General features: G+C 51.8%; 1 protein-coding gene and 1 long non-coding RNA gene across 6 annotated transcripts; one reads left to right on the top strand and one right to left on the bottom strand.

The window, feature by feature from the left end:
• Nucleotides 1-1,749: 1,749 nt before the first annotated feature.
• Nucleotides 1,750-11,988, bottom strand: IRX4 (iroquois homeobox 4). Of its 4 annotated transcripts, none has more exons than XM_071804341.1 (7): nucleotides 11,766-11,988; nucleotides 11,171-11,278; nucleotides 6,275-6,433; nucleotides 5,132-5,383; nucleotides 4,441-4,547; nucleotides 3,172-3,494; nucleotides 1,751-3,020 (listed from the first exon to the last, which is right to left on the bottom strand). In XM_071804341.1, the coding sequence occupies exons 3-7, from the start codon at nucleotides 6,317-6,319 to the stop codon at nucleotides 2,269-2,271; spliced, it is 1,479 nt and encodes a 492-aa protein (XP_071660442.1). In that variant the 5' UTR covers nucleotides 6,320-6,433; nucleotides 11,171-11,278; nucleotides 11,766-11,988; the 3' UTR covers nucleotides 1,751-2,268. The 4 variants fall into 4 exon arrangements, with proteins under 4 accessions (XP_071660444.1, XP_071660442.1, XP_071660443.1 ...); XM_071804342.1 differs by having other exon boundaries at nucleotides 11,871-11,988; XM_071804343.1 differs by having other exon boundaries at nucleotides 1,750-3,020; nucleotides 6,275-6,340; nucleotides 11,171-11,988.
• Nucleotides 5,672-8,328, top strand: LOC139827186 (uncharacterized). 2 transcript variants are annotated; one of them, XR_011737489.1, is made up of 3 exons: nucleotides 5,672-6,996; nucleotides 7,484-7,860; nucleotides 7,992-8,328. It is a non-coding gene; the product is annotated as an uncharacterized lncRNA (long non-coding RNA). The 2 variants fall into 2 exon arrangements; XR_011737490.1 differs by having other exon boundaries at nucleotides 5,672-7,356.
• Nucleotides 11,989-12,244: the final 256 nt, after the last annotated feature.

Raw genomic sequence — 12,244 nt, 5'->3', positions numbered from 1 at the left:
CCCTCCCGCCGCCGCCATCATCCCGCTTGCCGCTGCCAGAGGTTTGAGGACAGCCTGAACAGTCGCCTTTCCTCCTTTCCCTGTTTCTCGTCTCATTCATCCCCACCTCCTTAGTTTGGCTGAAAATAATTTGCTTTGTCTAAAGGGTTTCAGAGGCAAAGCTCTCCGGCCGCCCTGGCTGCATTAAAATTCCTGCCGGCCCAGCCTTTAGCTGAGATCGTGGCTCCCCGGAGACTCCACTTTCGCTATTACTGTCAAGTACCCTTGACTCTTTATTTTTGCCCTTTCATCTATTACAACTAATTCGAGTTCTTTTGCCCTTTTCAGTTTAAGACGTGGGCTTTCTGTAAAGCCTCCCCCTGCCACCGAGCTCTCCGGGTGCAGAGCCTTTAGAAATTGAGGGGTTTACTGTCAAAATGAAAATTTCACTTCAAATTATCTTGGCTGATGCGCGTTTTCCAGGCCGGGGGCTCCTGTCTGAGCCTTTTGACAGCCAGATCAGCAGAGGGGTTCAGTGATCTCGATAATATCATCCAAGAGAGCGAAAGTCAATACAATGACAGGGAATATGACTGGATACAATCCAATTACGGCTGCTCACAGAGAGGGGAAGGGCTTGATCTGATCTCCTCACCCGGACTCCTTTATTCAGTCCTTGCACTAACAGGTCTCGCTAGAAACTTTGTGGGCTGGAGTATGTTATATTTTGGCTGGATGATGATGTCTCGGTTGCTTGGTCGTCGCCTTTCTATGCTTATATACATAAATATACATCTCCCGCATTGTATTCTTGTTTATTTGTTTGCTCTGGAGAGGGAGGCGGGGGCGTGGTGCCGGCGGGGACCCGCAGGGTTGGGATGGGCGAAGAGGCTGGGGGACAAGAAAGGCTCCCCTGGCTTGTCCGGTGTCAGCTCGGTCTTTCGGGCCCTTTGGCTTTCCGCTCCAGCGCCCGACACAGCAGCTTAGGGGTTTAGGCCGGTCTGGATAAGCCGGGGTCTGTTACTGCTTCGCAGTTTGTTTTCCAGCAGTTCTCCCCTTCCCGGTCCAGGGATCACTAAAGTTTGCTACCGTTCCGGGGAAGGAAATCTTTTAAACGTCTGCTATCTAAGTGGTAAATTGTCTGCGAGTGCTCCTGAATCACACGTCGAGAGCACTCCCTCTCTTTCCTCCCTCTCTCTTTTTGTTGGCTGCACTCTATTTAATGTCAAAACGGTAAAGCATCTGTCCTGAAGTGCTGAAATATTCATGGAGGATCAGCGATTCTCCATACTGACAGAGGAGCTGGAAAGCTAAAACGTTTTTTTAAAAGATCAAATTTTCCATGTGAATCAATTGCTCCACGCACGGCGGAGGCGACGCCACGGCCGAGACCGGTCCTTTGGGGCCGACCCCCGCCCGCGGCTCGAGGTGTGGGGGGGAGCGCTGCTCCCGCCCTGCTTCGCCTCAGGGGGCTGCCAGCGCCCCCTCCTGCCGCCCCCTGCCCGCCGGCCCCGTTGCCTCTCGCCCCCGCCGGCCCGTGCGGCTGCCGGGACGCAGGGCTGAGCCGCGGGGCACGGGAAAGCGCGGAGAGCAGCCCACAATCCTTCCTGCTGATCCATCCTCCCACGGCAGGACTCCGCTGAGCCGCTTTCCGCCTCTCCCAGCAGCCTGTTGACAGTTCTTGGAATTATCGGGTCCGGCTCCAGGGGGCAATTTTGAAACTTAAGAGATGTTTGTTGCACAATGCAAAACGCCACCACTTGTGTTATCTCTGAAACAGACAATTTATTGGAGTGAACATACCTTTAAACATATTCTTTTTTTTTTTTTACTTTTGTCAAGATAAATTTGTGCAGTAGGTGTAAACTCAATAGAAGTGCTGTTTGTGAATTATATGCTAACATGGAAATCAGGAGCAAAACCTCTCAAAAAGTCTTTGTAACTAATCTCGGCATGCCTTAAATTAAATCTGAATTCAAATTCCCCGTTTGTAAACTTTCGGATGTAAACTTTTTAAGTAGGTCTACGCTATAGTACGTGCTTTTGGACATGGAATTAAATAACTTTCACGACATTGATCCCTTAAAGTCGCAGCCGGGAGAAATTCTTTAGAACAGCAATGAGCAAAGTCTGTCCGTTGAACTGAGCAAAATGAACTTTAAATCCTCGTTTCTGTTGTTTAAAAACAAACCAAAACGTTTTATATTTAAATTTAAACTCTTGCAAGTCTCTTTTCAGTGTAGCTGACTCTTCAAGCGTTAGAAAGTCCTTCGCTCCTCGGCGGGCCTGTTAGGAACAAAACATTTTGCTTCCCGATTTGGGAATCGCCAGAAACTCTTTGTTAGAGTCATGGTGGGCCAAGTTTGAGAGCTGCCCCTTGAGCACGTTGGCGCCGTTCCCCACCGCGCGTCCCAAGGCGCCCGTTTCCAGAATGGCTCCTTTGGTGGTAGCCCAGGAAACTGTCGTGTTGCTCAGGGCTTGGTTCAAAGTACTGTGCCTGAACAGGGGGTCGTGAAACACCCCATCCACCCAGTTCCTGAGGTTGGTGACTGGCGAATCCTGGTGCCTATCGATGACACTGACCGGGGCAGAGACGGCGGCAGCTGCCGAGCCCCCCTGACGTTTCAGCATGCAGGAGGGGTACTCGGCCTGGTTGAGGGAGGTGGCGGTGTGCGCCAGGGACCAAATCCTGGGCTTCGCCTCCAGCAGCTGCTGCCCTTGCTGGAAGCACATTTTGGACTCGCAGCCGCGCTGTCGGGCGCCAAGCAGGTCGGGGCCGCACTCCTCCGCCGCCGTCTTCAGGCAGCTCCGCGCCCGCTCCGCCGCTTCCTCCTCTTCCTCGTCCTCCCCGGCAGCGGCCGGCGGCAGCATCTTGGCGGGAGGCTCGGCGGACCGCGGCGGGTGGCTGCCGCCCGGGTGCGGGAGCGGCAGCGAGTGCGGGAAGGACCGCCTCAGCTCGCACTCCGAGCTCTCCGACTCGGCGGCATCCAAGTCCTCCAGGTCGCTGAGCTCCAGCTCCTTCTCCTCCTTGCCCGTGGGCTCTGCGGGGTGGGGGCGGGGGAAGGGACAGCAAAAAGAAGACACACGGTCACTGGCGGTGCCGCGCTCCCCCGCGGCCGCCCCCACGGGCGAGACCGGCCCCGGGGGCGAGCTGGCGGCCGAACCGCTAAGTGCCTGATTTTAGCAGGGTACCCTCGGCTTTCCCGCTCTTCATCGCCTCTTCCTGAGAAGCCTCTTCCTCATCCTCCTCCTCTTCCTCGTAGGGCCGCTTCTCGTCTGAGCACTTGTTCCGCGGAGGCCAGGTCATCTTGTTCTCCTTCTTGAGCCGCCGGCGGGCATTGGCGAACCAAGTGGAGACCTGGGTGAGGGTCATCTTGGTGATGATGGCCAACATGATCTTCTCACCCTTGGTGGGGTAGGGGTTCTTGCGGTGCTCCTGCAGCCAGGCTTTCAGCGTGCTGGTTGTCTCCCGGGTGGCGTTTTTCCTCCGTGTCCCCCCATCCATTGAGCCGTACCTACGGGTACAGGAGAGCATCTGCAGAGTGACAAGGCATCCTCACCCCCCGCAGCGTAGGATCCCAGGGCCCCAGGCCTGGCTGCTTGCATGTGGCACCCCTCCAGGGTGTGGGGGTGGCCGGTACAGGAAGGAGGCAGATGGGCAAGGACAGATCAGCTTTAAGAGAGTGACCTGGCTCAAGAATTCAGGCCGAGGAAGAGGCAAGGGTGAAGGGCTCGTTCATCTAGCAGCAGTACCAGGCAATGAAAATCCCTGCTGTGCCGTGGCGGTGGTGGCAGAAACGGGCAAGAAACCACAGGCCTTTATTTGTGGTAAAGCCAAAGTCAGCATTTCACGCGGCAGGGGAAATCCTAGCAGCTTGCAAATGCACAGAAATTGTTGGATCAGTCCTCCCCAAACAGAATACATCTGAGTGACCTCAGGGTGTAACTGTTAATAGAAATATATTTCCTTTTACTCCTTTTATTAGTAATCTCTCCTACCCTTTTGTTCCTGAAATTGTAGAAACCTAACGCAGATGACACTGGGCTACAACTGAATATTTAATGCACATCCTTCAGGAAAGGTCATCGGCGCCCAATGGGCCTCAAAGCTTGAAACGGTGTGTAAGTGGTTTTGCACTCGTTTAAAACTAATAAACATACCAGAGATGCCTGGGTGCCTAAGCCTGACTCTGCACAGGAAAAGATTATTTATCGCCCCCGTGGAGAAGGATCGGTTCCCCCGCCGCCTGTCCGGGGTCCAGAGGACCCCGTGCCGGTCTCCCTGCTGGAGGGGGACGTGTCGATGGGGAGAGGGAGGCGGCATTACTGGGGCCAGGAGGGAGATGCTGGCCGGCGGGGAGGCAGATCCATGCCTCAGTCGCGCAGCGGGGCGGGCTGGAAGGGGTGGGGATCGCGGCTATGGGGCTGGCGAGCAGGGCCAGAGGGGGTGTGTGCTCTTACCTGTCGTACTGGTACTGGCTGAGGGTGTGATCGTAGGGGTAGTAGGCAGCTGCCGGGGCGATGCCCGCATGCGCAGACCCGCTCCCGTCCTTCGCCTCCAAACTGTTCTGCAAAAGACACCGCGCCGCCGCCCTCAGCCCCCGCCGCCCCCCACCGCCGGGAGAGCTCGGCCCCCCGGTCCGGCCCCCGCCCAGGTTTCGCGGGAGGGACTGGGGGCGCACCGGACCTTCCCGGATGCCCCTCGGCCGCGGCGGCCAGCGAGATCAATAGAGACATTAAGCGCTGTTACGGTGCCAGGAGGAAAAAAAAAAAGGGCTGGCTGGGAAGAGCGCATATAATTATATCATTTTTTACCAACCGGTGTCTGGGCCGCCCCAAGCTACCGGCCTGGCCAAGCCCTCCGCGCTCGGCCGCCACCTCGTCAGGCGCGACTTTTAATTGCGTTACCGTGAGAACCACGCCGGGCTTGAATATTTAATGACGGCGGAGCTGGACGTGCCGCGGTTACGCGCCTGTCGCCAAAAGCGGGCAGGCTCAGGCGAGCGGCGTGCGGCTCAGCTCAGAGGCGGAGAAGCAGCGCCCGGGGCTGCCCAAGCCGCGGAGGGGTCCCGCCGACCGACCACAGCCCGCCGGGGGAGCGCGGCGCGGAGGAGGGGGCGGGAGCATCCCCCGCGGCAGCGGAGAGGCTTACCAAGGAGTAGAAGGCGGGAGCCTCGGTGCCGTAGGTCACGTAGTTTCCATAGCCCTGGGGCCCGGCGTAGGGGCCGCCGTAGACCCCCAGGGCGGCGGCAGAGTTGAGCTCATGTCGGGCGGTGGCGAGCAGACGGCTCTCGTACACCGGGCAGTACACGGGGGTCTGCGCGGAGGCGGCCGCCCCCGTCTCGGCCAGTGTCCGGCCGCTGGACTCGCAGCAGGTCGTCAGGGAGTTGGTGCTCATCAGGAACTGGAGGGAAAGAGAGCGGCGCTGAGGGCGGGGGAGGGAAACTTCCCAAACTGTAACCGAGTTTGGTGTTTTTTTTTTTTTTTTTTCTGTTTTTTAATCATGTCACAGCTTTAGGGTGTTGTCCCCCTCCCTCCCCTTCTGTATTTTACCTCAATAGGGGTAAAAACGTTCTGGAGAAACGCAGGGGTACAAGTATTTTATCAGTTTTTTTTGTTTTTGTTTTGTTTTTTTTTTTTTTTTTTTTTTTTAATCACAACATCAAACAAACGCCCTGTGATTATGAGTGTTTAATCCACTGTAATACGTTGCGCTATCCCTTTGCATTGAAAACCTAACTTTTCTGGTGTGGTCTCACAAGAGTGGCTTTACATCGTTTTTCTCCTCTTGCAGCACAATGCTTCCCATCTGCGTTTTTAAACCTTTTTTCTAAATCACTCATGCATATTTATTTTGACTACAGATTTGTAGCAGCTATGCACGCATCTGTTATTAACCTGCTGGTTTAGAATATCCCATTATGTTTATACGGTTCGGACCTCAATACTTGCGTGTTTAATTGGTAAACTGTGAATTTAATCGCGAAAAGGGAAAAAAAAGCGCTCGGGGGAGAGAGGGGGTGGGGGAACTCTCGCTCTCCTTCTCACCTCCCGCATCTCTGTAAACCTCCCCTACTCATCATTATCACCCCCAAGCCCCCTAAATCCCGCGTGTTCCTTCCCATTTTAAAATATGTGCGCGAAATATAACTTGAGCATCTTCGAAAGATACGGAGCGAGCAGCCGATTTCCCACTCCCGCATGCTAGAAAAGGATCGCTGTCCTTCTTAGCCCTGGATGGAAGTAATCAATACAGACGGAAAATCAATTAACGTTGGTAGGCTAAAAGTCTTACCTGGGGTGCAGAGGAGTAAGGGTAGCCAAACTGAGGATATGACATGGTACAGAGGCTCCCAGTTATCTAGAAACAAGGCGAGACGTCTGATCTGCACGCTATTGCAGCCTGGCTCTGCTCTATTGTACCAATTGATTGGTAACCACAGGTCCCTAGATGCTTATAGGACGAAGCAGAAAAACCACATTTAATTTATTTACATGAAATCTTAAACTTTTTTTTTTTTTTTTTTTTTTTAACCGAAGGGAAAAAAGAGTATAGTGATTTCAGTACCTTCCCTCCTGCAGCTACGGAACAGAAGTAATTGTTACATGTGAGCTCTAAGGCTGGCAAATGTGACGGCAGAAATACATACTTTGCACCCACGGAAAAATAAAGGTGGCGGGGAAGTGATACACATACATCAGTTCAGAAGCACGCTCTTTTAAAAGAGCCGAGCTTCTGACGTCACGCAAAATCTATTCAAATTAACCTGCTTGTAAGTTTAACATTCATTTTCGGGAACCTTTCCCCTGGTGTGGAAAAGAGACTCTCCAAGCATATCTCTCAGCCTGCCTAACAGTAGTGAAAGTTTGAAAAGCTCTCCGGCAATGGCTACACCCGCTTGCAACATTTCCTTATATTTCTGCGGGGAAGGGAAGGAAATGAATGGTTTTAATCTGAAGGATCAATGTTATATCAGCTAAGATTTCCCCACACCCTCCTTCGTCACTGAAGGGCTGGTAAGCACTTTTAATTAGAAATTAATTAATGAGCAGCTGCTTCTTCCCACCCCGCACTAATAATTAGTCTCAATTACAAACTAGACATATGAAGGGACACACGACTGAGTCTTCATTTAAGATTTAATCAGCAGTTAAAATTAGCACTAACGCTGACAATAAAGCACATGACATGCAATCCTGCTTTTCTTCTCGGCTTTTATTTCAGACGTGTGATTACAGGTAGAAATCCCTACAAGCGTATTCCGGGGAATGATTGAAAGGACGTGACTTTTCACGTTAAAACGGCTTTGATCCCATCGCAAACCTCTGCTAGAAAAGCCAGCCTTTCGCGGGGCGGAGGGCCGTATCCAGCCTGAGGTGCACACAGCTGGGGTGGGGGGTAAAAGCGAAGTGTGGGGGCAGAAATAAGGGAGATGGGGTGCAACTCAAATGTGCCAAGTGCTATGTCTCACGCGAGAGCAAACATCTCTTTCTCGTTGATTAGGTTGTTCCCCGGAGCTACGGCGGGACGCCCGAGTGAAGGAGGGCCTGGGAAGCAGTCTCGTCTCCATCACCCCCTTCTCTACAACCCACCCCACCGCTGCCATCAGCCTCCTCACCCTCTGGGGGCTGGGATCTCCCCCCAGATGCACTCAGCTTCCCCCGCTGTGAGTCACCCTTGGAGGGGGCTGGCTCCGTGCTGCCTCCCGGAGGCAGCGGCCGTCGGGGAGAGATGCTGGGGCTGCCGGTCGGCCCTTCGGCCACCTCCGCCGGCGGGCAGCTCCAGCATCTCTCCCCGGCGGCCGGCTACCTCTGGGGCAGGACGGACAGACAGCCGCCGAGCGGGTGGAGGAAGCGGAGGAGTGAGCTCCGAGGCTGAAGGTCGGTTGCTGGTGCAGTTGAAGGCTGCTCCGTGGTGTGCAGACTTGCTCAGAGAGATTCCTGGGTTCAGACATGTGAATAGCCCCAGGGTCACACTCTAATTAATGATGATGTTCTCTTCTTCTCCCCAGCTGGAAGACTGCCTCCCAGAAACGAATCTGCCCACACTGACAGCTCGATTGAGGGTGATTGATGACTATCTGGAGACCACAGTACACATAATATAATATCTGCTGCGTAATTGCTTTAATTTACAGATGAAAATACTAGTTCTCGGATTGAGTTAGACTACAACGAGCGGCGTTTTATGACGCTTTAGAGTGTTTGCAAATAAAAGAGATCAGATACAGTACATGCAAATTATCCTGACAGCTCAGTATCTGTAGCCGGGAGAAAGGTATAAAGAACGGGAATCAAATGATGTTAATAATCGGTTTTGAATTCTGTATTGATTTTTGGGGGGGAATAAAGTGCCTAGTCTTTCTTCACCTGAGACGCTAATACCTCCTTCTTTCTAGGAATATTAATAACTCGCCCATTGGGTTTCTGTTACAGAAACGCTCCTTTATTCCTTCTGCTACCCCAATACTGCCTGGATAGAATGATACTTTTAGGCACTGTTTACAAGCATCTTCCTTCTACGCGACGTGCTGACGGGCTATTGCATTGTTTGGGAAGAAAAGCCACCCGGTGTTTACACAATGGTCTTCAAGCAGCGTTTGGTGCTGCTCGCTCTGCCTCCTGCGCTGATTGCACTGGGGGATGTTTATTTAAGCCCTGGAGTATAACTCACCGGTGCGAGGGAAGAAAACAGTTGCACTTATCTCAAGAGCGGCTCGGTGTAAAGCACTATAATTAGCTGGGAGAACTAGAGAACTGCATGGAGAAGTCCTCACAGTTTTCCAGGCTACAGTTTGGTAACTGTCCTGATGTGGTGGGGCTTTTTTTTTTCCTTTCCCTCTTTTGATACTACTGCAGATGTCAACTCCGCAGTGGTCCGCAGAACACTACAGGTTTTGATATTTAGATGAGTCTATTAAACTTTAAAATACAAGGTGAAATTCAATATTTATGGTCCTTGTCTATTTATATATCACAGTTGTCTTTCACTGCACCATGCAAATACTCTGGTGCCCATTTTTGCACTGAACTTTCCTGTACTAATCATGATAATTATTTGTCATTTTTCTTTGCAGCCTGCTTGCTCTACTACTTTACCCCAGTCAGCTTCGTGCAGTTCCAATCTGTATTCCCTAGAAAGCAGTCATAAAAAAAAAAATCAAAACAAACAAAACAACCATAAAAAACTTAATAACCTTAAGTACTTAATAACCTTAAACACTAAAAGCTGACATTACATCTTCCTCCAGCGTTCATGTCTTGTTTCACTTACAATCTACAAATAATGGCCCTTTGTTGAGAAGAAACTCAACACAATTATATTTCATCTTGAATTTTCGGTGCCAGAGCACAAACATGCAATAAGCCCCACAATGATTTAAAATCACCTTTGTGGTTCTTGCACATAAACAACGTAACACTGTTCATATCCAAGTAAAGACGCTTAATACTGCGGGCTATATCCTTAAGCATTTGGAAAATGCAAGTCTTTGCTGGGCAATAAAAATTGATCCTTGTCAAAGCCACTTTCCTGTATAAAGCAGTTAACAGCTTTCGCGAAAAACACATAGTGCTTTCTCCAAAGTTTGAGCAAGCAAACCCATCACGATCAATAGGAAACGCTGAGGAGTTCCCCTCTTGTGGGAGCCAGTCTGCACACCCAGACGAGCAGGTATTTCACAGCCAAAGCGCAACTAAGTCTGTCTCCCAGGGATACGTGTTTCTTCTCCGAGAATCTGGAGCCAATGTTCATACAAGTTTTATCATAAAAGCATGAAACGAGAAGGAAAGGCTGTGATGCTGTAACAGGCCACAGCAGGTAAACCGGAGAACCTCTTCAGGACTAGCGCTTTGATGGACGTCTTCAGGGACGTGATCTAGAGGCAGTTAATGCAGCTACACTTTTACTATCTGCATTTTCATCGCCTTCTCTTTTAGAGGGGTTATTGTCACTCTTGAAAATTTTTCAGGGATGGAATTTGCTTATGAGTTAAACAGACTTTAGCGAGCTCTTTCAGTCGACTTTGCTTTGTTTTCACGTTACAGATTTAAAGCAACCTTGACACCGCCTGACAAACACTGTGAAGCTCTACACGTTGCCCATTTGGGATCTGACATGGAACTGAGGGCAGCCTACAACATTTTCAAGTAGATTAGCTCCCATAAGTCGCTATGGACAGTAAATACGATTTCTGCTTTCTGAGCCCACCTGAGCTGTAATTGCATCTCCTGCACCCTGAATCCAGGGACAGTGAGCTGATTGATACTGCCGACCTGCACAGACCTGTGCAGTGGCTCGTGATCGGCAGAGCTATGATGACAAACATAACGGTTGCATAAGAAGGCACCGCTAATTAATTTAGTCAGATTACAACTACATGTAAAATCAGTTGTTCAAAGCTATCCATTTCAATGCTTTCATTTTGTAAGTCTTCAATCCTCTTGGCAAACAATCTAGATTAAAGCAGAAAGGCCTCACATGCTCATTCTCTCCTTTGTGTTTATTAACTTTCCACACTTAAGAGCTACAACCACCACACCCGCTTTCTCATACATAAAACTTTTCAGCAAGAGAAGCAAACGCTGCTACCTGGGCAGCTGCTGCAAAGCTAGGCGGACCCTACACATCCACATTTACTTGCCCGGTGAAGAACATCGCAACTACGCGTCCACCAGCAAAACAAGGATTGTATAAGATTTCTCTTTCCAGTTTCTGTACCCCCAGTGCCGCAGACTCGTAGGTATTCAAGAGCCACCGCCTTTGAGCTGCCTGACGGCGGACAGCTTGGACATACTTCCCTGCGAAGAAAAAACTTTCCTACTTGCAAGCTCAAATTCTATGCGTGTTCAAGTTTGCCTTAAAATGCAGAAAGTTTGACTCGATACCTTACCTTAGTGCTCGCTGAATATCATATCCAAACCCCCTTCCCAAGAAATAGCACATACGTTAAAATACATTTGCTCTCTATCCTAGGCAAAGATTGCACAAAGCCAAATGATTCATCACAGATAATTTCTCTTCCCTCCAGCAGTTCTTTTTCGGCTGCCTTGCTGCTAAAGCAGGCTCCGAAGGTGGTGGTGGTGAGGGGGGGGGGACACACATACACAAACCCCACCGCTCCCCCCACCCCCCGCTTCGGCGGAGAGACACACAAAAGCATCACCACCAAAACAAGAAGAAAATTTTTACCTGCGATCACGCCAGGCTTCGGCTAAAACCTCGTAGCGATGGCTGTGCCATGGCAGGGCTTCTCTCCTCTCGTCTGCGCTGGCTGACTTTGCAGGGAGCTACGGAGAACTAACGCAGACATTTCTCAGTGTGTAATACCTGAGCGGAGCGGCACAGTGACTTCGGTCCCCAGGCGCCACAATCACTTCACTAACCCCCTGTACCAGAGTGACGTTCAAGTGAATAGCTCCACTGGTCACACTCTTTCCTACTGATTAACACTTTCCAACACGGCCAGGCACTCCACTTCCAACTTTTCCCGTTTTAAACCAGAAGCAGCCAGCACCGCTCGCTTCCTCGGGTTATAAACGCCGTCTGGGGCGTGGGGGACACCATAATTAATAGCAGGTTAGTAAAATTAGTGCTGCCACTCCAATTGTTGTCCTTGTTGCCAACAATAATTGCATTGATTCTGGAAGGACACGAATGTCCTCCATTTAACCTAATGATCTGCGGGTTGCACACTTTGTAAGGCAGTCGTAGCGTTGATTAACTGCGTGCACCTCCAAACTATCATTTATCTCTGCGAGTCACGACTGAAAGGCGCTAAACTTACAAGGAACTCTCCCTGCCTCTCTCGCTGTCTTTGTTTCCTTCCCGTGTGAGGAGGCGGGCTGGGACGCCAGCGCTAGCCCTGCGCGCAGGAGACGGGCACCTGTACCTGTCCGCCCATCGGCCTCAGCTTTATTCATAGCCCCGGGGCAGCGCGGTGGAGCCGGGCTCCGCGGAGCAGCCGGGGGCTGCACGGACCAGCGCCCCCCGGCCGCGGGGAGGGGGCGCGGGGGGGGCGGTGCGATGCGGCGGCGCCCGGCTCCGGGGACCCGCGTCCCGGTAGCGCCCCCGGGACCGGCCCCGCCGTACGCCCTGGACGCAGCCCGCGTGGGCTGCCCGGGCACCGGGGGCTTCCTCCGAGGGGAATGGGAGGCCAGTGCCGGTGGCAGTCGCAGGCAGGTCGGGGCAGGGGCGTTTGCTCCCTCTTATCTTCTCCGTCCTCCTGCACCCCTCCGACCGGTCACTGCCGCAGGCTGCTGCCGC

Source organism: Patagioenas fasciata, chromosome 2 (assembly GCF_037038585.1).
Source record: "Patagioenas fasciata isolate bPatFas1 chromosome 2, bPatFas1.hap1, whole genome shotgun sequence".
NCBI lineage: Eukaryota > Metazoa > Chordata > Aves > Columbiformes > Columbidae > Patagioenas > Patagioenas fasciata.
The sequence above is the reverse complement of the archived record's forward strand: the minus strand, read 5'-3'. Positions and strand labels throughout refer to the sequence as shown.

Excerpts from the sequence above, each read along its gene's own strand:
- IRX4 (XM_071804343.1), bottom strand. The coding sequence starts at position 6,319 with ATGTCATATCCTCAGTTTGGCTACCCTTACTCCTCTGCACCCCAG. Across the intron at positions 4,548-5,131 it reads CTCCCGCCTTCTACTCCTTG|AACAGTTTGGAGGCGAAGGA; the intron begins GTAAGCCTCTCC and ends TGTCTTTTGCAG. Across the intron at positions 3,495-4,440 it reads AGCCAGTACCAGTACGACAG|GTACGGCTCAATGGATGGGG; the intron begins GTAAGAGCACAC and ends CTGTACCCGTAG.